Source organism: Chaetodon auriga, chromosome 17, assembly GCF_051107435.1.
Source record: "Chaetodon auriga isolate fChaAug3 chromosome 17, fChaAug3.hap1, whole genome shotgun sequence".
Lineage (NCBI taxonomy): Eukaryota > Metazoa > Chordata > Actinopteri > Chaetodontiformes > Chaetodontidae > Chaetodon > Chaetodon auriga.
The window spans coordinates 3,642,754-3,667,356 of NC_135090.1; the positions used below are offsets into that span (position 1 = coordinate 3,642,754).

General features: G+C 40.8%; 1 protein-coding gene across 1 annotated transcript in view; it reads right to left on the reverse strand.

The window, feature by feature from the left end:
- Nucleotides 1-24,603, reverse strand: part of LOC143335221 (retinoic acid receptor beta-like) — a 179,091-nt gene that overhangs the window by 112,674 nt on the left and 41,814 nt on the right. Inside the window, exon 2 of the mRNA XM_076754487.1 lies at nt 1,856-2,236. Coding sequence (XP_076610602.1) covers nt 1,856-2,045 — 190 coding nt within the window. The 5' untranslated portion in view covers nt 2,046-2,236. The remainder of the gene's footprint in view (nt 1-1,855; nt 2,237-24,603) is intronic.

Consider the following 24,603-nt stretch of genomic DNA (forward strand, 5'->3'; position numbering starts at 1 on the left):
ATGCACTGAGTCAGTGCACCAGCCACAATGACAAACCTGCAGAGTTTTCCAGGTGTACAAGCGTTTGCAAAGTCATGGCAGAGGACCCTTGCATGTTGCTTTTCCACCAAATCAAATGACGTAGTAATTCAAGGCACCATCAGAGACAGCCGTTACAAATATGAAGCATTTCAAAGTGGATTTGAAGAGGAAGATGCCCAGTTTACGAAGAGATTGTCTAAACTGACTTTTTTTTTTTTAATGAAACAGACAGAAACAGGTGTAATTTTAGTCGAAGAAACTGAGCTGGCTAATGTTAGCTGTCCTACCCACCACAGCTAAGTGCATGCTGGGTTTGGCTAAATGTTAAAATGCTCAAGATGGATCCTCCAGTAGGGACGTCTATGTTTGCTACACTGCTGAGGCCTCTTTGCAGTTTTTTGACTGCAGAGACTCTTTGAGTTACAAAATGTCTAAAAACTTTAAGGAGGGCAGAGGGACAGAGAAGTGGACTGGTTTCATTATGAACTGAGAATGGTCAGGCAAAGAAGTTGAACCAAGAGCAGAATTGCTGACTTCACAGTGCACAAGACTCTAAGACAAATGACACTAAGGGAGGTACAAGACAAGTACATCCACTGTATTTCCCGGCAATGTAGCGTGTGTGTGTGTGTACTATGGAGTGTGTAAACACTGTGCAGCTCTCCTTGCTTTAACATGTGTTTTGCATTGTTTATACATCTCTGTGTTGATGTTGATGTTTTGTTCTGCTGTTAAAGTGGCAGCTATTGCATTTCTGTAGCTTAATGTTGCCTGTGCACCTGCTGATGGGTCCATAGTTCTTTTGCTTATTGTTGGTCCACTGTGTTTAATTGTTTGAGTTTTGACTCTTTTGCTGGTTAATCCTACACAGAGGAAGGCTGCTGTGTATTACATTTATTATCAATCATCAGGTCACTCCATAGGCTTCAAAATCTGTCTGTATAAATAAAAGTTTTGGAATTTATTGTTGTTTTGGGCATCAGGGCTCTGTGGCATGATGTTGAGATTTAATACATATACATAACAATGTGAAGATAAAATTACAGTATGAACTGGTAAAGGACTGCGGTCAGGGTGGGGTGGGGGGGGTGTCACCACAGCATACCCACAATAATAAACTAGACTACACCACTGTACACACAGATGGTCAAATAAAACTGCCAACATCTGCACATCAGCCAGGGGTGAAAAATCAGATGGCATACTCATCAATCATTGATCTGTTCTTCAAGCTGACTGATTATTTATGACTGGAGATCATTTGAAGCACTTCAGTTGGAACAGTTAGAATTCTCAATTGGGTCTGTCCGTTAGTTCTCTTGCTTTGTTACCTGCCTCCAAATACTATGATTGTGTTAAGCGAAAGTGAGAAAGGCCTCACATTGGTCTTTGCCTGGGGTCTCCAAAACACCAAAACCACGCCTGCTGCAACTATTATGACCCACGGCAACATTTTAAAGATATTTGCTTTCGATAATGTTTGTGATACTGCAAAATGATTATGGTTCGGGAATGATTGTGTGAATGATTGTACCATTAATACATAAATCACAGGGCTGCGACCATACAGAAACTCGTCTCCAGCATGAAAGTTAGCACCAGGTATTCGCACTGAACAGCAATGCTGAGGTGTTGAAATGTCCAATAGGGACACTGTAATTCCTCGGCTTTGCTTATCTGGTGCCTCAATTTGTAGGACAGACACTACTTTTTTTCAAGTATAGGCCACCATTACTACTTGGATAAGGTTTATCAATCATGGAGTGATAGCGGACATGGGAGTGGGTCAGGCACGTCCAGCCAGAATCAGTGTAGTTGCAGCAGAGGTACTCACCAACAGGGGAGGGTGTGCTGCCACTGCTGGAAGGCTGCTGGATCTGTAGCCTCTGCGGCGATGGTGGTGGCAGCTGCGGCAGGGAGCTGATGATCGATGGGAACAGGAAAGGGTACACCCCCGGTGTGTAGCGCCTCATCTGGACCAGTGGAGGACTGCTGCGAGGCTGGGCACGGCTGGCAGTCTTCATCACAGCGGTGGACCAAGGGTGCACTGAGCGCTGAGCAAACTGAGGCTTGGTGAAGCTGGGAGGCCATCGGGTGAACCCTGGCTGCAGTTAGTGTGTCTGGAGCAGGTGTGGTACCACCTCAGCACTCCAGAGATGCATGGTGGTGTAGTTTAGTGTCACTCAGGCTGACTCAGAGGTTTGTTTCACTAGCCCTGTAAGAGAGACACACACTGACTATGAGTTTGTTACATCTCTACAGCTCTTCCAGCAGGAGACGATTAATGAAACAGTCTCATGAGAAATGGGTAATTAGCATGGTATAACAAAGTGTAGCACTGTCAATTTGTATTTGTCTGTTGATCTTTTTCTATTTTTCTACACTGTCTTCTGCAGGTAGACGCAGGGAATTCTTTGCACATGCCCATTCCAGATTGTGTGAAATCTGCCTGTTCACTGTACTTGAGCCTATACATATGGACAAATACATAACTAAACATTGGGGGGGGGGGGAGTACTTTGGAAATAACTTATTTATATCATCATCCCACTGTTCAATTGTCTTATTACTGCTCTCACTGCCCTTAGACAATGTTGAGTGTATTACACATCCCTTAGCCAAATATCAATATTAAAAGTCAATATTGAGCAGATTGTAGCCTTGCTGGTTGTAGGGCTTTAGGGATGGCAGTGTTGCAGTTGAGTGGCAGTTGAGCGTCTGGTTGGTCCTGCCTTAAATATCAAAAAACATTTCCATGAACTATTGTACAGACATTCCTAGTCCACAGAGGTTGAAGCCTAATGCCTTTTGTGATCCTATGGCTTTTGATGTTGTGCCACCATTACACTGACATGTTTGTTTCAGATGCAAATATCTTGACAACCACCAGATGCATTTCCATGAAAGTTGGTACAGACAATCATGTTACCCACAGGATATACAGGACAATAAAGTATACAAATACAGGATTATAACCGCAGAGGTCCTTTGTCCATTATTTAGATTTATGACCAAATATCTGTAAAACGAATTATGTTCCCATAAGCCTCAGCTGTACTTTATGGTTAGTATACTTAGTAAATATGTGTTATCCTGGATACTGTATGTTAGTATGCTGCCTACCATGGTATACATTAAATCTGCTACACATCAGCATGTCAACACTGTCATTGTGAGCATGTTTGCATGTGTATGTTTGCATTTAGCTCAAAAGGCTGTGTTTGTGTACAGCCTCATAGAGCTGCTAGTATGCCTGTAGACTAAAAACTAAAAGTAAGGCCAGACAGAATGCAGTTACTGGATGATTCTGAAAAATCTTGGATGGCAACTAGATCATCGTAAAAATACTGAAGTGCAGTCTCTTTCCCAGGTCATCAAATACAGCAATATGTTTTGTCACGCCGCTCACACAGATGCACAAGGGTGTTAACACATAAGTGCGACAAGTATTTGACCTTGCTGCAAAGACAGACTACTTGTTGACAGAGCAGGAAAAAAACTTGAACTCTGTACACTATGACCATGGTTCAGTAGCTGGAACTGATAATTTCCAGGTTTCAAGGGTTTCCCAGGATATTCCCAGCAGAAAATTTGCCCTTGTTCACCAAAATTCTCCTCATGCCAAGGTAACTGCTGTCTGGCTCAGGGTGCCAATGAAAATTAGCAGGGTGGAGCTGAGGTGTGATCAGTCCTCACTGCTGAATTCTGTTTAACAGGGTTTTAAACTGCGGTGTTATAATGGTGTTCATAACCCTCTAATCTGCAGTCAGAGGCCCATTGAAGTGATCTGTAACCACACTTTGTAATTAACGACCACCAGATAGCATCCTGCTGGTGTGCTGTATGCCACTGAGGAAGGTAGAGACCGAAGAGAGGTGAGAGTAGAGAGAATGATGGGGATATGGTATTAAAATATGATCCATATCTGGGTGTCCTGTTCATAGTATGGACTATGACTGGAATTGAATGGGATCTGCTGGCCCACTCTTAAAGCTCATAGGTGAACATGAAGTCAATACAATGTTTCCAAAGGTGTTTTCTAGTGGTTAGAAATTGGATTGCTGCATCCAAAACCATCATTGTCACTTGTACAAATGTTTTGTCAGGTCTGTCACCATGAGTGGAAAATCATCAGGACAAATAGAACCATCAGTGATGGAGGAAACATCATCACTGTGGAAAAAACATTACTGCTGTGCAAAAAACAAATATCACCACTGGATATGGCACTTTATCATCACAGTGGATGAGAATGTTATCAGTGCAGATACTGTATAAATATTAACACCTGCAGTTGGTGCATCATCAACAAGGGTGTAAACATTATCTCTATCATGTCTTGGTTTTCAGAAATGCTTTCATCAACAATGCAAATGCGTTTGTTGAGTGTAAATGAATCATTATTACCTTACATTTGCTTGATGTGTGACATGTCGTTTTTAGCTTTATTTATTCAGGTATCTTTATCAGGAATGCAGTGTTCACACTGACACAGTTACATACATCAATGCCTGGACACTGCCCAGTAAAACTACAGTCTCCATTGCCATCTTGTCCCTGAGAGACATACAATGCTGTACCGCACACACTGAAGGAGTTTTTCTTTGTTAGTTAGTTAGTTTTTTGTTTTATTGCGACATGTACCTTTATAATGAAACTTTAATTTGTAATATGAATATTGTTCTCACTGCTTCCTGTGTGTAAGTGTTGAGGGGTTGTCTGGTGCCTCAATAACAGGTTGCAGGAGTGGGAGATAAGAAATGCTGCAGCTTCCAATGGGACGAGAGCTGCTGCTTGTTGAGTTCCAACAGTCTGCTGCCGTCACACACAAATTACACTAACAGATTAATCAAGAGGGACAGTGAAAGCACACACATGGCAAGTTCTACTCTCACTTCCTGGAAACCTCAATCTTGAAACTTTCAGAAAAAGCTGTTCAGTACAGTCAGTGTGGAAGAAAGGACCAGTCATTGTAAAAGTAGAGAAGATGTTCTTCTTTCCTTTCATGAACTACTTATACCTAACATTACCACCTTACACTGTATAGAGGCATCGTGACACAATATGAATATAGAAAAGAATTGTGGCATATGGGATTGTGGCAGACTTCTATGAGTAGGAGATTCATGAGTTTTAAGATCTATTAGATGCCATAAAATTGCATAGTTTATGATTCCATGAGAATGGTTTTTACAACTCTGGACAGTTAACACAATAACAACCACTTTGCCCTCTGTCTCAAAGATTGCCAGGTAAACATTACAGTTTTCCTGCACCTGGACCAATCTGATTGGCCAAAGCACAGCATTGCTGAGTGACATCATATAGCTTTGCAGTAGACGCTTACTTTGCGTTGGCAGGTAGCATGAGACCACTGTGTGCTACACAGTTGTGTGATTGAACACGACCTTACATTTCTATCACCTCTATCCTCGGACTGTTGCCACCAACATTACACAGACTGCTTAGTATTGCTTCATAAGGATTGTGTCAAACTGAAACAAAAGTTGAATGAGGTATTTCAGGAATAATCAGACCGTTTTCATTTCCAGGTCATCAAATACTGATGTCACGCCCATAGACGTCTCTTACAGATGCACAATGAGAGACACCACACAACAAAACCAACAAAAAGCAAAGGCCAGAGTCGAGCTCTATAAAAAGGCTTTCCTATAAATATATTTTAATGCACTTGAAACAGTCCAAAGATAAGAAAGAAAACAGGACCGAACAAGCTTAGTAACATGTTGCTCAAAACTCATACACTGATCAAAGATGATACCAAGGTTCTGAGTGGTAGATTTGATATTTGAGTGAACTGATCAACTGCAGAAGAAAAGTTATCAGGACCACTGGAACACACAGGAGATGAGTTAGAACAAGGCAGTGTGCAGCATGAACTTATTGAATATACTCAGCTGCCCCAGAATGCATTACATCTCTTCAGACTGCACAATGTCAGAGGCTCTGAATATGTCACTTTATGTGGTTATGTGGTCAGTTTACCCAAATAACACCTATGTGGAAATTTGCAGCAACATTTTCGGAGATGTGAAGGAGCCACTGGCAAGTTACTTTAAAGACACAACATGTAACATTTCATTTCAGTATGTACTGATACATTTCATTGGTCATCTCCAGTAGAGACACGGGGGTCAGCAGGTGATACTGCAGAGAATGAGGAAGGAAGTCACCAAACGGGACCAAACGTGCAATCAGACTTAAGGGGCAAATAAATAGACAGATCCACGGAAAGCTTTGGCCTTTGAGTTTTTCTGGGAAAAAACATCAATTGAGGCCAGGAAGGACAAGCACTCCCAGCAAAGTTTGTACTCTGCTTCTTATGTACTTTGAGTGCTGCCATGGCAGTACTTTACCGCTCTCAATAAGTAAACAACCTCTCGAGTCCAAAACACTCTATTCCATTGTAATGAAATAGTTCAAAATTAGCCGTTTTTCAGAGATGAGCCACTTAGACACAGGTCACACGTTCATGGCTTGTCTATCTGTTTTTCAGAGTATTATTGTTTCATAAGAATGTATTATTTAAGCCCAAATAACTAAATTATCCAACTGACCAGCAGATAGTATAATTATTTAAGTCCTGCTAATGGTAATTGTCCAGATAGCTGGCTCCAGATTTAGACTTAAAGGGCTAGTGTGTAAGATTAAAGGGCATCTACTGACAGAATGACAGAAATGTACTATGTTCGCATTTTCATTAGTGTATAATCACCTGAAAAGAATGAGCTTTTTCTATCTACAGGGGAAGTGGGTCCACTTCCACAGAGTCATGTTGCGCTGCCATGTTTCCACAGTAGCCCAGAATGGACAAACCAAACACTGACTCTTGAGACAGACCTTCGAGTTTTTTGCAAATTTTGCAGCCACCACATTTTCTCCCTCATGCTTGGACAGGGAGAGGTGATGTGACGGGTTTTCGTTGGTTTCAATCTGCAACTTCGCCACTATGCCACAAGTCCTACAAACTGGTCTTTTAAAGAACACACTATAACTTCATAACAATACATGTGGATGGATAAACAGTGTTACTTTAAGGATTTTAAATGTTAAAGAGAATGGAGGTGCAAGGAGGAAGCTAGATTCTTCTGGGAATGTTGTGTGAGATGTTTATACTGCAACAAAACTTTCTACAGTCTGGTGTTATTCACACAGCAGTGTGATCTGCAGATGCATCTTTGGTCTTACCACTTCTAAACAATCTCCTTTAAGAAAACTTCCTGCCTTTATTATAGGGAGAAACAAGAGGCAATGCAGTGCAAGAATAATTCATGAGGCTTAATTTAGAAATGTAGCTCCCGCTGCCGTCGCAGATAGAAACCTGATAACAGCACAGCTACAGAGCACCAGCTGAATGAAAATAGAAGACATTAAAAACAACAAGCAAATTCATATAGACATGACAATTTCCTGGAGCCACTCATATGTACTACTGCAGTACACATAATGAGATGCAGTCACTAATTTGTTTTTTTCTTTTTCTTTTTTTTTTTTTTCTTTTTTTATCTCCAACCTCAGCTTGGCTTGAACTGTCTGTGTTGCAGCATCTGCTAAAAACTAATGTTCCAAGTATGTTTGGAGCATGATGACATGATCAATGTGATGGCATGATGATGTTTAACTGATTACATGTTTTCCATGTAAAGTATTTCAACTGAATCCAAAAAATCCAAACATACAATATATTAATCTATAGTGTAGTCACTGATATCATATTTTTAGTCTGACTGTGTTGAAGGAAACACAGTATTCATGTCTTGACTTTTATTCATTTTTGTTTCTGAGTGCTTCAAGCAGTTTTGATTCAATTTGATTTCAATTTTCATTAGAAAATTGATTTTCATATAACAACTTTTTTTCCCTCCCAACTTTGCATGCAAATACATAATTGCTGAAAACTTATTTTCAGAGGTCAATCACAGGTCATCATGCAATTTTTTCCAATAAGGATATTTAAACCAATGCAGATTTTGTGTTGATATGCATGAATTTATACACTGTGTGTGACTGCCATGGACCAAATACTGATTTCACCCAAATGAAATAATATGGCAAAGGTCTTGCAGATTGTCAGATGCAACACCTGAAAAAATGGCCTGACCCAAACCAGTACTCAGGTCCACACTGCAGGTCCAGGTCCAACTTCTGCTTTTCCTACAGGCATGAAGAAGGAGTCTGATTGAACAACACATGCTGCATCTTCAGCAGCTAACCAAATTAAAATGCTATGATTAAAACTGGTCTCAAAATAGCTAGACTTACTGTAAGCATTTGAAACAGCGCTGTTCAAAGTTAAAAATACACCTTCCAACACCTCTAAAGCTCATTAATTAAAATGTGCCCCAATTGTTTAACCTGCATGGAAACAGAATATTAAAAACAACAATTAATGATTTTAGAGGTAGTTCCATGAACTGAATACTTCCTGTTGAATTAACAGCCAGGTGCAGTGACAGAAGCAGCTTCTTCTTTACAGTGAGTTTGCCAGGTTTGATAAACTGGTCTGGAATGGATTAAAGAAAACAAGATAAACCATGTTAGACAGTGAGAGGTGTTGGTAGGTATCTGTTTGAACTCTGAAACTGACCTGTATTGTTACTCCTGTAACAAGGTAATTAAGTGAATTTCCCAAAAATGTTCAATCACTTCTTTAAAAGTCCTGTAATACTGAAGTGAAATGGACAAAGGTTGTTTAGACTGTACCAGTTAAGAGCCAAGAGGTCTTTTGTCAGAGGTTTTCCCAGTTGGTTTGGAGCTGGATGAGGAAACAGACCAAGCTATGGACACTGACTTAACACAAACCACAGGCTGCTCATCAGCAAATGCTGAGCTGGCAACCATTTCCTCAGGCTCTGTACAGGCTTCTGTCCAGTTGCTTTGGGGTATTTCTTTTTTTATAAATGGAAGATATCCACCCAGCACTCCGGGAAGATAGTTATGTGTCTTTCTTTAGGCCAGGTACCAATTTTTGAACCATGAAATATGTATCAACCTTCAAACATTCTCTACTGCATGTCAGCATCTGTACAGTATGTTCTGTGTTTATCTATGTTCCTCCATCCTCTTGTATCTCTCTTCCCACACAGTGTAGCAGCTCTCAGCTCCCTGTGATAGATAGAGGTTCCCTCGATGCTGACCCCTGGCATCTGGATCACAGCCATAATGACCGGGCCAAGTGGCGCTAACATGCCTCAGAGAAAGGTCAATAGACCTGAATGGCACTACAGGTATCGACAGTGTCATCCATCAGAGGCTGGAGGGGCTCAACAACTGCATGACAACAATTGATTGTACATCAGTCACTCTGGGATCAATTGCAAAATCATTTCTGCATCATTTTCAGGTGCAGGGAAATCAAAGTGAGCAGCCCCTGCACCCTTAAGGGACAAGATACATGACAGGCTCTCACCTAATCAGACAAACTGCACAAACACATTACCTTCATTATACATACAGGAGCAGTGAGGGTTTTTTTCCTTCCTCCATGTGCATTATTCATTATGCTACATGAAGGGACCCTCTGCAGTGTGGTAGACATGCGGGGGAGCTGGGTGTTTCATGTTGAGCATGGAGCTGCTCCAGCTGGGAGTCTTGGGACCCACTCTGTGTATCAGGTCTTATGAAGACACTACAGTACAACTCTATTCATTAATGCACATGCACCCATGGTCACACACAGGCACAAGCACATAGATATGCACACATGAAACAGTTCATACATGCATGCCTGCACTGCAGAAAATATCAGGGATGTTGTACATACTCATTATCTTGTACTGTAACTCTTTGTTTGGAAAAATCCGTCTACAGAAACAAAAGGTAAACCAGGTTGGTACAGCAGTCAGAGATTCCCACAGGAAGAGAAAATGACTCCTTCATGAAATTACTATAACAAGAGGAAATACCTTTACAGGGAGTGATTTAGTATTGCATTTCCTTTAAGTAATAATCCAAAATCTCATGAGTGGCAGATTATGACAAGAATAATAACAATTGATTGTGAAGATGCAGTGATAATCTGACTGGATCCTATATTTCCCAAAATCCTTTCAAACTTGACCCCCACAGACTTTCTGTCAACATTGCAAACCCACGCTGAGACAATTACAATAACATCTGATGACATCATCAGGGTTATAGTGTTGCAAAGTGGGAGAGTTGAAGATATTTTGTCTCTCATCCAAGAGGTGACTTCAGCTCTGACTGGTGGGGAGTCCCTGGTATTTAACCTCTGTGGGGTTGCGAGCAAGGTCACTGATACCACCTGGTTGGTTAGCTCTCCTGGCTGTTGTAACAGCAGTTAGAGTCGTTAAAGTCACCTGAGGCCAAGGATAAATGGCAGTCACTGAGCAGTCAGTCCAACAACTGACAGTCGACCAGTTGCCCTAGATTCAACCCTCCTTCCTGTTTTTTTTCTTTCTTTTTTTTTAAAAAAAAGAAAATGTAGATCTCATCATTTTATGTTATGATATAAATATATACTCCTCAAATTACGTCATGGATCATACCTCAAAAAGTCACCCCGTCATACACACACAGGCACAAAGCATTCTGTCGTGCATCAGTGCTGGAGCAGCTATAACATAGATTAATGGTGTGTTTCTGAAGTGTGTACTAGAGCATCAATCCCAAATGTGTGACAATGAAATACAATTAGTGATGCACTCTTAAGTGCATTTGAGAAACAGTGACATAGTTTGCTTTGCAATATGTTGGCTTGTGTCAGCTAAAGTTAGTAGCCATCCATCTACTTGGCTATTTAGCCTCAGGATTGCTAGCTAGTCATGATTTGTGATTGATGGTCATTGCAGTTCAGGCAGAGAGGACCCTGAAAGGGAATGTGGAGAGAGTCAGAGATTCCTTTTGGAGTCTCAGTGTGTGTAGGTGACGCTCCTGCTCAGATACTGGAACAACCAGCAGTTTTAATAATTCAGCATTCTGTCTGAGAAGTCATATCTTTGCATGGTGGGATGTTTATGAAAACTACAAAACCCACCAGTCGCAGCCACTGTTGCTAGGGAGAAGAAGGATTTTCATTTCATTTTTTTCTTCATAGTTAACCCAAAATTTTAAAAGTGAAAAGAAAAAAAATCCATTTTCTCCACAGCACAATCTTTAGCTTCCACCCACTATTAACAGTGCACATTCCACAGCTTAAGCTTGGTGAGTGGATCTTGTTTCGCTGATAAGCGCCTTGGAAGTCGAAGTAAACTTCTCCCCCAAAGTCCCAAAGTTTTGTACCTTCGACTTTGACTCAAAGTCCCAGATATGTTCTGACGCAGTTGTTCATCTTTTGTACTGTGAGAATTTCATGCCAATCGAAAGTGAGAAGTTCTGGGAAAATGAGTGGGACATTTACTTCCAGAACCAGCGGTGCCTGAAATAGCTCCTCCCACTTTAAAGACAAACAGATGTGTTAAAATGACATGAAGTAAACTTGAACGGTTAGTTTAAAAAATCAGGAATAGCTGTTTAGTGAATGACATGTCTTTTCTGATACAACAACTAGCAACATAATTTTCATTGTGATGTCTCATCTACTGTACAGTACTGCACTTATAGAAATGATTTGTAGTTCATGGGCTAAAACATACAACATCAGTGCACTTGCCCTTTAAAGGCTGAAGAGGGATATGTTTTGCAGTGAGCTCACATCCACAAATACAGATACCTGACAGGCTCAGAGAGGAGTCCAAACTGAGACTGTACCTCTGGGTGTTATTATCTCCACACAGAGGCACACTGGGAGAATGTCTGAAAGCTGCTCCTAATCATGCTAAGTGTGACTAACCAACCCTGGCCACTTTCTCCTCGGGACACACACGCACAGACGTATGGCTGTGATGATAACTTCTGAAGGATATAGTGCTACAAGCAGCCATTTAGTCCTCTGTCGCTGGTGTGATGTGTGGACCTATCTACTCCAGCAGGTACTGCATGTATGCTGTATTGTAAAAAGGCTGCAGCAAGTCACAAACACTGTAACAGACATGGTTTCCATGGTTGTTTTAAACAGCATTAAGGAGGAGTAAAATAGACATAGGACATTGCATTCAGTATAATTTCATGTCATTTCATGTGCTGTACCTAGAGACAAACCAGGTCCACTGGCATGTTGTTTTCCTTCTTTTCTTACCAGCTTATCTAACAGTCTTTATTGGCAGATGAAGTTCTCTCAGTTGTTACAGAGATGCTGTCATCACGATGTGGAATCATTTGAATTGTCTATTGTACTGTTTCACCTTTTGCCCTCAATTATGGAAAAAAAAAAAAAAAAAAAAAAATGTAGGCGACTCATCAGCTCATGTATTCCAAACTATTTGAAAAAGTCTACAGTATTTTTACAATAATATTGAGTTAATAATACCACCACATATGTCACTTTATAACTATAATCTAGTGTCCACTAATACATCTTTTCCTCCACCATGGCTCAGTTTGACTCACTCTTTTTCTTTTTGCATTGTAGATAACACCTGGCAGTATCTCAGACAAGATTCCAAGTGAGCACTGCAGACCACGACCAGGCCAGCTGTGGCCACTTATCAGAAGGTCTGTGGTTCCATCCCTGGCCCCTGCAGTCTACATGTCTAGGCGTCCTTGGGCATGATACTGAACCCCTACGCTGTGCCATTGGTGTGTGTGTGTGTGTGTGTGTGTGTGTGTGTGTGTGTGTGTGTGTGTGTGTGTGTGAATGCTGCCTCATATTGTAAAGCGCCTTAAGTGGTTGATAAGACTTGAAAAGTGCTATATAAATACAGTCCTTACAGGCTTGTATCACAGCTTGTGGTGACTGCTAGCTGGCTGGCTGATCTAAAAGATTCTGCTTTATTTGGCAAATGGTTGGGAACCCAATAGAGTTCTTTTAGAGTTTTATGCAATGCAAAATGTAGTGTCAGGGCAGGCAGACACTGATAGTTTTTTCCATAATGGCCTCATTTACACAAATGGCAGATGCTGAAAAAGACTGGTGCCATTTTGTTTCTAAGCCAGTCCCAGAGCCCACGAGGCACAGCCTCAAACATCACAAAAATGAGTCTTGTAGAATGAATAATAACTGAACTGTGATGTGATTGTTTTATTAAATGAGTTGTGGTAGGTTAGCATAAGTTAGCATTTCATCAGTAAACACCAGTTTGGGTGCTACCATTCTTTTTGATTGCCCCATTCATACACTAAAGGTGTGTTCAGACCAAACAAAGATTAAAGTCTTTTATTATTAACATAATTAACTCCCAGCAGCCAGTATACTGACTGTTTAGACATAAGCTGGACCTAGCCAGCCAACTATGCACTGATGAGGAACTGCATGAAGTATTTACTCAAGCTGAAATATTTTCAACTCATGCAATGACATTTTTGCTTCAGTTCATGCCACCCAGGGTGAATGTGTGTCATCTCTTCATCACATTGAATTGCATATGGCTTTAACACACCTTATGAAATCTGAGCAAAGTACACTGCTCTGACAAATAAAAAATCTGGCATCTGTTGCAGGAGTGTAACAAACCTATCCAATCATTTCATTCAGCCAAATGAAATTGGTTTGATGTCTTCCTACCTACATACCTGCTTACCCGCATGCACTCTGCCGTGCACTCCTTGCGCATGACTGGAGCATTACACAAGGCTAGACAGATATATTGCTAAAGCTACAGCGAGCTAGTCACACATGAATGGCAGAGAAAGAGCAGCCGAGTGGGCAAGGGAATGGAGAACAGGACAGAAGCAAATTACAAAGAGCAGAACACAAGGCTGGAGCATAGTAACGCTAACTGGGAGATGAGACCACTATCTGGCAGGGCGGAGATGGCAGAGCTGAGCGTATGCACAGGTCTTGATTACGATGGTGAGATGCAGCTGGTGGCACTGGTGACTCCAGCACACCTGCAGACAATCACACAGGCACGCTCAGACGAGAGAGAAGCTCCGAGAGGTTACTGCAGTTCAGATGATGTTCCAGGGGCAGATGTAACACACCTGCCAGGCCACGTAGCCAATTCACACTGAAAAACTGAAAGGTACATCCGTGACTGCTATGTTGCTTGGGTTTATATGACTGTGGCATTCAACAGAGTTGTTTATTTATGGATTTATGAAAAGAATCCCTTTTCTCAGATCTACTTTCATGGACAGGTCCTTCAGCAGTTATTCAGCAATGTGTGTCCATGTGTTTCAAGGGAGTGGCTTTCATGACATGAAGGGAGGGGATGTGTCAGTTGTATACTTTCAAAATGTAGTTTACTCTTGTTGGTTTATCAAAAGTTACAAACTCCAGGTTTAATGTGTTTTTAAAGTACTCACAAGTACCACCAACAGAAAGGCGCTAACACTCAGGCGCAGTAACACATAAGTTTATGTTTTTCAGATTGTCATGAACATCGTACCGGCCAGTCATGTCATGCTCAAAATACACCACAGTATACACTGCATTATGAATACAGTTTAAATCTGAAGAAAGAAGAGCTCAGTCCAATCTTAAACTGCTTCTGTGCACCAAATGTGGATTACAGCTTTTAGCAATCCCCTTCCATGCAGCCTGTCAGCCTTTATCGCTGCTCGGCTTTGACACAAAATGGAAATAGTATTCCAGAAGATACTAACTGCTAATCATGACATATATTTTCCAGCTTTAGCTCAAAAGAAAACATGCTTAATGTAATATGTGATTTTATCAACAGTGACAACATAACTAGAAAAATATGCTCTCTTTCTTCAGCAACAAGCAGCTGACAGACAAACAGTGCTTCCATCAGGACTCTGACGTCTAATATGCTGAGCATTATATTTCTCATTTCATCAGGGCCAAAAGACGGGGTCATTACATAATGGTGTAATTAGTGGGGTTTGGTATAAAAACAGGCTCAGGAAAGCACAGTGCCTGATAAGATGCCAATAAAGAGGAGAGCCGCAGCATGTTAACACCAGCTCTGAGGGATATAAGCCCCCTTTCAGATTTGAAGAGAAACACTTAAAGACCAACCATCACAGCTACATCCTCTGCTGTTTTCATAAACTCGCAGCCACCCTGAGCTGTCTGTCCCCTTGCTGAGCCTGGAGCCAAGCCAGCCACAATATTGTTTCATTTCTCACCGAGGCTCCAGAGGAAAGAGGCCTTTTCTCCTCCCGCCTTCTGCACACTCACACATCTACAGACTCAGCTCTTTATCTCAGCTTTATGCAGACCACTTAAAAACTTATTTTACATCCATATTGGGCTTTGCATGCCTGTTTTCTGTCATCACTGAGCACGCATGCTCAAGTTAGAGAGCCTTGCTCACACCCTGAGGCAGTCAACCAGCTCGGCTCATCACCTTGTTTGTACGAGCTGTGCTGGCAACAGTCACCAGGCTCTGTCTTTTGTTTCCTGTTCCCCGCTCAGCATCCTGTTGTCTGCTTTGCATGGAATAGCCTTGTCCTCAATAGCGCTGTTGTCCTGATTAAGCTCTATCCATCCAATTAGCTCTGCTTGCTCATGAGCTCCGGTGAAATGTTCTCAAGTCTGAGAAACGGTTTCGGTAACACTTTGCTTGAGGAGCATGGTGATGCATTACAAGCAGATTATAGATCCAGCTGAAGTAGTGATAGACCTTTGGGAAGTTTGGACCTAGACCCTAAAAAAATCAGTCAAACATAAATACAGTAGTCAACTGTCTGCAGTGTGGACAGTACGGAGTATGAAAGATTGTGACTACAGAGCTGAGGGTAGCAGTCGAGGAAATGCTACCTCTACTATTTGTAAGATAGTAGTTTACAGTGTTGATCAGTGACTAAGTATCTATAGTGTCATTTTACAACTTCGCTGCCACTCATTCAGGGCATTAAGTTGCTCTTTAAGTCCACTCTCTGGCGGTGTCTTTACTTGTTGGGGTACACCGCTATATTTCCCTTATTTCCAAGCATCAGTGGACATCAGCTTTTCAGAGGGGACGCAATTTTATCACATCTGTTGCCAACATTGGCAAATATTGGCTACTACTCCTAGGTAGACAAAAAAATGTAGAAAAAAAATGTAGTATTTTGAGAAGAATGTGCGATGGCCATAATTCACTGTTCTCTGACATTTTACAGACCTACAATGAACTGATTAATGGACAAGTAATTGACAGATTAATCAATAATGCAACTTATCATTGGGTGCCGCCCCAATACAATATTTGTGCACTATAGGATTATAAAACACTCAATCTGTGAGTCCCTGAAGAAGCCTATGTGATAATCCATAACAAAATGTTTTGACAGGTCCGGCATGAATGCAGGATTACTTCATATACCACAGACAGTATGGGTGGAGTTTCATGCAGGAAAGATTTAGTAAACTGTCAATACTCCTGCAAGCTGTAAACTCAGGAGCTCAGCAAGTTATTCATTTGTCAAGTGAGTGAAAGGTTTTCACCTTGTCTGGCTCCTTATTCACACACCCACAGTGGCTCTCTGAAAATCTCGATAATACACACACTGACAATCTAAAGGCCCTTTTCAAACTGACAATAGCTCCCATGACAAATCATCAAACTGACCTGTAAACATTCTGCAAAAAAGAAAAATGTCACAATAATAAAGCACAATATTGTACAAAAAGAGATGTTTGAACTTATGAGATTATTGGTTCATTGCCTAAAGACTGGTGGACAGTCTGGCAAACAGAAGAGGGCTTAAAAAGCAACCTGCCTTTGACCTTTTGCAAGTTTAAACCCAGGAGAACAAGCGCTACCAGCAGTGGACTGGTATAAAAACAACAACAACAGCATCACCATAATAATAATAATAATGGGTCTTTGTAGAGCACTTCTCAAAACCATCATTAAAACGTGCTTTATACAACAAAGACAAAGATGAATCTCTCTTCCAAAATAATTTAGAAGTGACCATGAATACTGCCCCTTAACCCATGCATGAGTGTGTTTACAAAAATATTTTATCTGAAAATAAGCAGGATTGTATTAAGCCACTTTGATTTGCATATTGTTTTCATATGGCTATAGTAGTAGACCATGGCTAACATTTAGGGATACATATAAATTAGCGATTCAATAACATTCCTATTGACAAAGTATTTGAAAAAGGTAAACTAAAGATAAAATATTAATAACAAAACAGTAATAATAATCATTAAAAATGTCACCATTCTCTTTCTTTCTATTCATTTTTTGTCTCACATAGACACAAACCTCAAATCCTACGTTCTTCTTCTCTTAATCCCCTGTAGGATCCACAGAAATACACAAGCATTCCTTGTTTGTTCCATGTTTGCGTTCACTTTCCTTATGGATTATTCTTTTGGATGATTTCTGTCTGTGTGTGAGGCTCTTTTGTTTGCTCCTGACACTCAGTCCCTGTGGCTGGTTGACAGTAGCCAGGTTCCTATACACATATTTTTATGCAAATGATGATGCATGGAATCAGAAAAACCGAATAAAATGGAAACTACATTTTTAAATTAAAATTTAGGAAAAGTGTTCAAGTTTGTACATTTCTTGAGGCTAAACATTTATGAAGCTAAATTGGAATGGACATGCATTTGTCAAATACAATGACGGAGTAAACAGTGTTTGGTAAATTCAGTCTGATGAATAGCATAAAAGCTGTTTACAACAGCAAAAAAGTGGCTTTAGACACAACTTTGCAAAAACCTCCCTTTAATGTCTCTATTTATGGGTGGATTTCTTTGTTCATGTCTCTGGACTGTGTGAAATATGGCTGCAGAAAAACTAACTGCTTCTGGACATGAATGTGTTTTTGACAGTCAGGGAACTAGTTTAGATTCCTCTACTCAGTCACATCATTTTTTCTGACATGATGATGCTCATTATGGAGCTTAGACGCTCAGACTCCAGGCAACAGGAAAATAAGTGAAGAAGCCAAGCAAACTGTGTTGCCTTTAAAGTCACTCAAAACCATGGCCGCAGAGTGGCAGTGAAACAAGCACAGTGTTTTGTGACAAGCTGCACGCAGATGGGTATTAAGTAGCCTCACTCAGGATTAGAGGCTGGGATCTGTGGTGCGGCGGAAATCTGTGCTTTAAAAACTGAGCTAAACCTCAAATGATGCAACAGTCATGCTCAAAAGGGTCTTCAGCGCTGGATCCCACAGCTGCAAGCGTGATGTGTGGGACAAGAGGTCATTTTGGGACCAACCACCAGACTAACTGAGAGAGTGACTTTTGCTTACAGTAAACAGTAAAGCTATCGCTCAATGTACAGCACAGTGTGCTGATGCCACACGAGCATCGTAGACACCAAGGCTGACCCAGGCTTTTTCAGAGCTCTAAACATGACTTGCTTCGCCACCACCCGCCCCTCTCATCCGTCAGATGTCTAACTCGGAACAGTGCTTCTGAAACAATTCAACCTGAAATTTCCATAGAAAAAAAGCACCTAAAAAAATTTAAAATGAACTTTGCAAAATGTGAAGAAAGACAGTGAATTAAAATCAAATCTCCATAAATGACAGTTAGCTTAGCAAGCGGCTTTGTGAGGCCGTGTTTAGGTGCAGCACTGCTGTGAGCTAGCTGCTAATGTCACAGTGGCAATGTTGACATGCTGATGTTAAGCAGGGTCTATTCAACATGTGACCATCTCAGTTTCGCAAGTTAGCATGCTACTATTTTGTACTTAGGAGATAATTTTGAAACATTTGGTTTTGAACTAAAGGTATTGATTAATGGCCTTTTACCATCATTAGCTAATGATAGCAGAAATATGAACATGTCTTTGGTAGCCACAGAACTCTTTATGTGACTTCATCTCTGGTCATACACCTCCCAGATCTCAGCAACTAGCAGGGACCAGTGCATCAAGCAAGCTGGTTGGCCAACATCCTGCTGGAAAGTTTCCTCTATTTTTCCCTTAAATGTGTATTTCAGCATTGTATTTCTACAAGCAAAGTGGAAAAGTTTATTCCGCTTCAAGACTTTTTAATATCATTGCCCATCTTGACATTGTCCTATCTGTTTAGGTTGATAAATGTGAATTATTTTATTTTTGTTTCATGAATGGAGTGGTTTGTTTATACTGTCAATGGGGTGAAATTCCTGATTTCTTACAATTTCAGTTTATTGTGTTAAACTTCACACTGCTTCTTAGTGGACATGTCCAAGATAAAGTATTAAAGAAACATGACAGAATGTGTCTGAAGGACATCTGGTCTCGCTTACATACAGCCTGGAGAAGCATAAGTCCAGCCTATGGATCACATTGCATGATCAAAATAACAAAACCATATATATATGGTAGCACTATTACAACCACAAATAGTCAACATATATAATTTTAATGTGATTAATACAATAACACCAGCAGGACCCCACTGAATATCATACTGTTACTGCCTCTTGTCCAACAGTAGGAATATTCTCTGTCACATACAGCACAGTGCAGCACAGGCCAGTCAGGACATGGATTCATCTCAAATATCAGGGATCTGTATAAACTTGTACACCATGAACACATGCTGCAGCAGCACAACATGTCTCCTACACTGGCAGCCTCTGGTAAAGCCCATTGTTTTACCCTCTGCTCCTCTTAACCAATTCTCTTCTGATCTTAATGGCTTTTTTACAGCACAAATAATGGATTTCCAATCTGTCCTGCTTCCACATGTACAGGCTATAAAACTTTATTTAAAACTACACATTCAGGTGGAGGAGAAAAGATTCCGGTTACAAACCAAAAGCGCCGATATGACAACAGCACTTGGGAGGATGATGGAGTGGAGAAGAGTTGCTGTGTTGGAGCAGGGGTCCAACACAAACATCTAGTAAGGAAATGTCTTGTGGAATAATAGTAGCGCTTTGTGATTTTTGGCTGAGGAGCAAGGCTCTGTTGCCTTTCCATCTGAGATGATTCTTCCATCACTGAGCAAGTGAAAGTGGAAGGAGGTGGAGGGGTGATTTGCTGTGTCTGGAAAGTTTTTATTTCAAAGCTGAGAATGGATCTTAGAATTCAAGCATTGGTGTATGACAGCGTAGTGAGTGTAGTTATGCCAGTTTGTCAGATTGGTTTTCTAATGCAATATATCATGAGAAACTCCAACATCAGCTTTGTGACTTCTGAATATACTAATGTGCATATCAAGACCTAACACCATTAAGTAAATGTGTGCTTTTTGCATTGAAAGAATGACTAGTAGAAATATGGTAAAAACATTAAAATAATCAAATTTAAAAGAAAATTTATGTTCACACAAAACTTCAAGTATTACGTGATCAACATGGACAAGCAAGTCAAACTCAACAGCAAGATGAAGTGACTCTGTGCAACAGACAATCCTCTCCTGGTGACTCACTCGTTCTTGGACCTAGCATGTGCCTCTCAAAATTTAAAACGTGGTCTTGTTGATGATTATCAGATAATCAGACAATCAACATATTTAGGAAGTCTACAAGAAAAAAAAAAAGGCAGGAGAAAACAGCCCTGCAGAGTGGCAACATGGAGTCTGTATTACTGTAGTGGTCCACAGTGGCTGTTACAGTGCTGGAGAGCAATGGTAACAGCCGCATGGACAAGAGTGAGGTTTGTGAATGCACACCAGTGATTTTACTCACATGATTAAACTGTCTTTGTCACATAATAGTTACTGTGTTCAATATCACATTGTTGTGACCATAACAAATGTCTTCAGAACTTCAAATCATAAAAACCCAAACATGATTCAAAGTAAACCACACAGCGAGTTTGCTAGTTTCCTAGCATTGCTAATGATATCAACTACATGTTATTGTAAAACTGCCTTTATTTCAAGTGCTTATGTCACGAAATGAACTGAATGTTCCATACAACTTTTAGCAAACTTAGAACGTTCTCGTTTCCACAAAAGTGACAACAAAACCTGTAACTATCTTGTGTTGTGATGAAATGTCATACAAGTAAAGTTTTTATTCACATTTGATGAAATCTTTCAGATGCTCTCAGCATCAACAGTGCATGTTGGATCTCATTTAATCAGGCTAAAAGCTAGCAGAGACTTTCCAAGATTATGTTTTCATTATAGCCTAATATGTCTTTTGAGATGTATTTTTCCTTCTATAGTGAAGTGCCTTATGTCCACAGGAGCAAGTGTAACATCAGAACTGGATTATGAGCAGTCACTGTCTGTCACACATCATCTCATCAGTTCTTGCTGGTGGGAAAATGTCAGCCTTGTTTGGACTCCAGATGTAAAAGTCAGTCGTATGGCTTTGGGGTAGAACAGAATGAGCAGTGAGTTTGACAGCTTACAGCACCAAGAGCGATCAAATGGTGATGGCAGTACTCAAGATCAGCTGATTGAGAGAAGAGTGCTGCTTGACTTTTCTCAAAGTTCACTTCTGAACATTCTGACGTGGAGTTATTCTTACTTCCACATTAAAGTCACTGTGTGCAGAAATTTGAGTCATGTGAGCAGTCGAACTCAGTGTCAACTAGTATGGTGACATGCTAAACAACAATGATGAACATCATTGTACACATGTTAGCATGCAAAGCACCGCTGTGCACAGTGACTTCACAGAGGTGCTGTCGTAGTAGACTTGTACTTGTAAGTGTTTTCAGACAGAACACAAATTTTCCACCTCACTTGCTTTAATTCACCCCACACAGCCAATGTACAGACATTAGTTAACACACCGTCTGTGTGCAGTGTGTCCGCATGTTTATGTCACAGCTCTTAAGTGTATTTTTTTAAACTTAATTACAGGGTTTTCACTCCCTCATAAAGAATGGAGAGAAGACTACAGTTCAAGGAAAAATGCTGAAAAATTGCAAGATTGCTTATCATCAGCGGAGCCTTAGCCTAAGGACTCAGCGTCCAAAAGTGTGGATGCAGATGTTCTATCATTGGCACAGTGCAGCACTCACTGCAGCTGTTTGATATTGCTGTAGTCACAGCTGAAATGTTTTCAGAATCTACACATCCAAGTCAAGTCAAGGTCAACTTCAAACCCAGAACACTTGGCAGATTTTTCACATTTCATTTCCTCACTGTACTGGAAGGTGACTGATCGTCACACAGTAATGACATTAGCTGCTGGTTTTGTCTCGGGTAGTTTAATCATGCACATATGTGCAGCACATCAGTCAAGTCAAATCAAAAGCTTCCAAATAATCTGCACGAGTACAAGAACACACCCTGCTCGCATTTACACAGACGTCAAGCAGTTAAAGCAAATATCTGCAGGATATCCAGCGTCAGGAGAACTCATTAGAATATTTTTGTCATTTTATGATAATTCCATCTTTTTTTTTTTTTTTTAGTTTGTTGACTCATTTTCATGCTTCATTTATGATTTGAAATCAGCCAGCAAAGTCCCTGTAAATCCCCTCATTCTGTCAGCAAGTGACACTCACCAACAACACACTTCATTTGGTGATCATCTTGGCCATCATTATAGGCCAAACAAACAAACGCCACAGTGTAATGGATTAGATATGCAGCGAAAACTGGGCCAAGTGGGGCGGGTGGAGTCTGTGTTTAAGTCAGCGTGTGGGTGTGTGTGTGTGTGTGTGTGTGTGTGTGTGTGTGTGTGTGTGTGTGTGTGTGTGTGTGTGTGGAGGGGGGGAGGTGGGAGATGCTGTGATGTGGCATAACTGTGGTGGAAAAAATCCTTTGAAGGTGTCAGAGCGTGGACAAATTAGAAACGAAGACGACTCCATCCCATCCGATTCTATTAGGAGACAAAAGGAACATTAAGTGATGCAGATTAACATCACGCACGTAGGAGTAATAACCATGATCAAAGATGGAGAAATGGGGCTTTTGGAAACATCTCCACTTAACTGCGGCTCCTGCAAAAATCTGGGGGTCGTACAGCTGTCACGGCTCTCTCTCTGTCTCCCCGCCGCCGCCTCTTTCCCCCTCTTCCCCCTCATTCCCCTCTTTTATGTGTTTTTTTCCCCCCGATCCTCCGATGCCAGAAGCACACAATGCATGCTGGAGCCCTGAGGAATAGTGCAGCAGCTCAGCGCCAAAGCGAAAACACAAAAAAACAACAACCAGGCAGTGGGAAGGAGATTAACATATAACACAGCGGGGAGAAAAGAGCTCCATTCATCAAACATACAGAGTTTGCTGCACTAAAGAAGCAGACAAGCACACTGTACAAGCAGGAGTGCACACTGCATACAGTATAAACACCAAGACACTCCACAGACAGTGTGGATACAGTGATATGACACATAAAGGGAAGAAGAAGCTTATTTTTAAAGATGCAGGAGATGATGTTAAATGGTGTTCTGACTTTGGTTCTTCGGTCATGCTTTCTGTATTTCCACATCAGGTTCTTTAGTGAAAGATGCACTTTTACATTTTGCATTTTTTTGTTGTATGACAAACAGCGGGCCCCAAGTAAGACATGCTGTTTGATCAAAACAGTTAGCTAGTAGCAAATGTTGTGATTTGATTGCCAGTGTCTGACGCATGACTTCATAGTGTTGCAGAACGTTTTTCAGTCTGTCAGTTTTTTGGTCGAGAGTTGGAGGGTGTGTGAATACAGGACTTACTTGTTTATTTGTTTATTAAGATCTCAATTTTCCCCAGGACTTCACCAGGGTTATGTTAGCTATAGATGGACATCGAATACTTCTTCACTGTAGAGAGCTGTTTTCTTTTTGTACAGGTGAGAAATATAGGAGATCCAATGTATGAGGGTGGGGGCTTTGGAGATGTTGCAACTTGGAGCTGGGCTGAGAAATGAAAGCAAATACACTTTTCTCTGAAGGGTACACCATAAAATATTTCATGCTGGGTAAACTTAAAAATGTTTCCCTACTGGCTTTACAATGTGAGTTAAAGGGCCAGAATGTAGAATGTAGTGTACTCTACTGGCATGGTTGCAGATTACAACCAACTGAATACCCTAGTTACCCTACCAGGTAGGGTGCCCTGCCTTGGTTTGTCCACTCTGGGCTACTATAGAAACAGGGCAGGACAACATGGCAGACTGTGTGGAAGACATACAGAGCTCATTCTTACACAACAAAAACACAATGATTCTAATTTGATTTCAGGTGATGATACACCAACGAAGACATCATCAAGAATATCATATTCTCCTACACAGGAGCGCTGTCTTGTGATTTTTGAAAATGTGAGTTAACTGAATTTGAGAAAACAAGTTAATCTATGAAGCTGAATCAACAGCCGTTCAGTCATATAAACAAACTAACAATCCTCATCGTTTGGTTTATAAAGCATAATACCATTTTCCATTTACCATTGGATTGAAGCAGACATCTCAAAGACTTCCTTTCTTTTTCTGAGGGGGTGATTTGTGAGTCCTGGTCCTTTAGTGTCTCTGCATACAAGCATACATATTCTTGCTTCTCTTTTCTCACACTTGAAAGTAATGAGATCACTGTAGACAGCACAGATATCAGCTGTTCATCATCTTTCAGAGAGTCTAAAATTACCACCTCAAGGCCCAAATGCTAAAGTAGACTCTACAGTGTCCGACGGATGAACAACATAGTGTAGGTGAAGCGTGCAAATGTTGCTGAGAATAATGCTGCACTGGCACAGGATGAACTAAACAGCATAATGGATCATCATTCTCATTTTCGTCCAAGAAACAGGCGCATGCAGCTC